This window comes from Lactuca sativa, chromosome 6 (assembly GCF_002870075.4).
Source record: "Lactuca sativa cultivar Salinas chromosome 6, Lsat_Salinas_v11, whole genome shotgun sequence".
NCBI classification, from domain to species: Eukaryota; Viridiplantae; Streptophyta; class Magnoliopsida; order Asterales; family Asteraceae; genus Lactuca; species Lactuca sativa.
In genome coordinates this window covers 138672055-138674256 of record NC_056628.2, presented here as the reverse complement: position 1 = coordinate 138674256, position 2202 = coordinate 138672055, and the positions used below count along the sequence as shown (strand labels likewise).

The 2202-nt window shown below is 32.8% G+C and overlaps 1 protein-coding gene across 1 annotated transcript; it reads right to left on the bottom strand.

Moving 5' to 3' along the window:
- Window positions 1-369: 369 nt before the first annotated feature.
- Window positions 370-1052, bottom strand: LOC111881938 (early light-induced protein 1, chloroplastic). Its single transcript, XM_023878318.3, has one exon. The coding sequence runs from the start codon at window positions 980-982 to the stop codon at window positions 458-460; it is 525 nt and encodes a 174-aa protein (XP_023734086.1). The 5' UTR covers window positions 983-1052; the 3' UTR covers window positions 370-457.
- Window positions 1053-2202: the final 1150 nt, after the last annotated feature.

Genomic DNA, 2202 nt, shown 5'->3' with positions numbered 1-2202 from the left:
ATATTTTGATTTTATTAACTCCTTTTTTTTTTTTTTTTTTTTTTACGTAATACATCGTCCAAGTTAAGGTTTGATTTTCGTCATAATCCTTTTGACCTTTGTGGGTTTGATTTTCGTCATAACCCTTTTGGCCAGATTGTGGTAGCCGATCAAAAAGATAAGGTAAACACAAATAACAAGAAAAAAATCAAAATCTGAACAAAATAATTAGTCCGTATCCCTCTGAGTCATTTTCCACATAAATTCGAATCAAATACTATTTTGTTTAAGCCGAACCTATTTTTAATTACTTCTAATTTTTTTAACGTGGTTTTGCAAAAAAAAAAAAAAAAAAAAAAAAAAAAAAAAAAAAAAACGAAACACGAGAACTCAAAACGAAACTATACAAATAATTATTACAAAAAATATAATTTTCCTATTTCTGATTAAAATTTTTAATACAATTATTTGTAATAAATTAAACAAGGGCACTGCCTTTAACATATTCAGTAAAAGCCAAAGCCACCAAACCCAACATCGCAAACCGCCCATTCCAAAGCTCTGCATCTGAAGTCATCAGTCCACTCGACTTCGACTGCACACTCACCCCTTTAAACAACGGCACCAACGAAGCTAACGTCAACACGACGCTAGTCCCCACAAACACCGCAACTCCGCCGTTGCCGATCTGGGTAAACACGTCTTGACCGCTGCTCACTTCCACAGCCATCGCCGACACAAACCCTATCATCGCCAACCTTCCGTTGATCCTCTCCGGTGCAGGTCCACTAAACGCCAACACGTCAGAGAATTTCGTGCTGACCTTTGGAGCAGGTGGCGGAGGAGGAGGAATGTTGATCTGTGGTGGTGTTGGGGTGGTTGCTGATTTTGAAATCTCCGGTTCACCGCTTTGAGGTGTTTGTGACATGCATTTGACGGAGAAGGTGGGAGTTTTTTTGAGGAGTGTGATGGGAGTTGCCATGAAGATTGAAGAAGCTGCCATGTCGGAAAAGATGGTGGTACTTTTGAGGAAGGAGAGAAGGTTGTTGGTGATGGTGATTAAGGAGGAGGATGGAGTGTTTTATAAGGGAGGGGGGAGGGGTTAAAGACAAAGTAGTGGATATTTAGAGGGCCACGTTAGTGACATTTCACGTGGCCTTCGAAATGGCCGATGAAGGGTGATTGTGGTGAAAAAGGCCTCTACATCTACACTTGTTTCATTGATTGTTTGTGCCTTTGTGGTGGGGTATGTGGCCAATGGAAATTTGTAAGCTCATTTAGGGTTTTAAGTTTTGACCTGTTTCTGGAACTTTCGGTTTGTTATTTACTATACAAATTTTACTTGTGAATTTCTCACCCAACAAGAAATTTATTGCAATATAATTTCTCATGTTGACTTCATGAGCATTTGGAATATTTTAATGTGTTTATCATTAATATTATATCCCTATTTTATTTAATAATTAATAATTAGTTGGTTAATTACTAGCTTTTTACATATGTATCTACACCTGTGTATCTTGTACTCGTAGGGACGCACCTTCTTATGCCGGAGGGTGGGTACGGGAAGGTTTTTATTTTTTTTTTTATTATTTTTCTTTATCATTTTATCCTTTTTCCTACATTTTTTTTCTTAGTTAGAAACCAAGGTGTATGTGGGAAGGTTTTTTCACTATTTTTTAAGTAAAAATAATTGATTTTTATGGTTTATAATTTTGTAAAGGTGTATCACTCTTTTTTAAGTAAAAATAATTGATTTTATGATTTATAATTTTATAAATGAATAAGTAATATATATATATATATATATATATATATATATATATATATATATATATATATATATATATATATATATATATATATAATTAAAAATAAAAACCACTACATTAATTAATAGGAACGGAGCCAGGATTTAAGAATAAGGAAAGCCGACGTCGTAAAAATATATTCAAATATATCTTTTATCAAAATAATGTAAAAGAGTCTACAATCTTGAAAGAGAAAATGACTATAAAAATTCCTTTAAGGAGAAGTTATACCGATCATTGCAAAAATGACATTTCAAAAGTTTAGACCGACAATAAACGTTGATTTATAATTCTCCATTAGGTGTGAGACCCGTATGTTATACGAGTTTGATAAAACAAAAATTAAATATAAAAGTTCAAACAAATTTTATTCAAATTTGAAATTTTAGATTTGAAATTAAAATTTTAAAAT

Bases quoted from the DNA above. Each gene is read 5' to 3' on its own strand.
- LOC111881938 (XM_023878318.3), bottom strand. From the start codon at position 982: ATGGCAGCTTCTTCAATCTTCATGGCAACTCCCATCACACTCCTCAAA.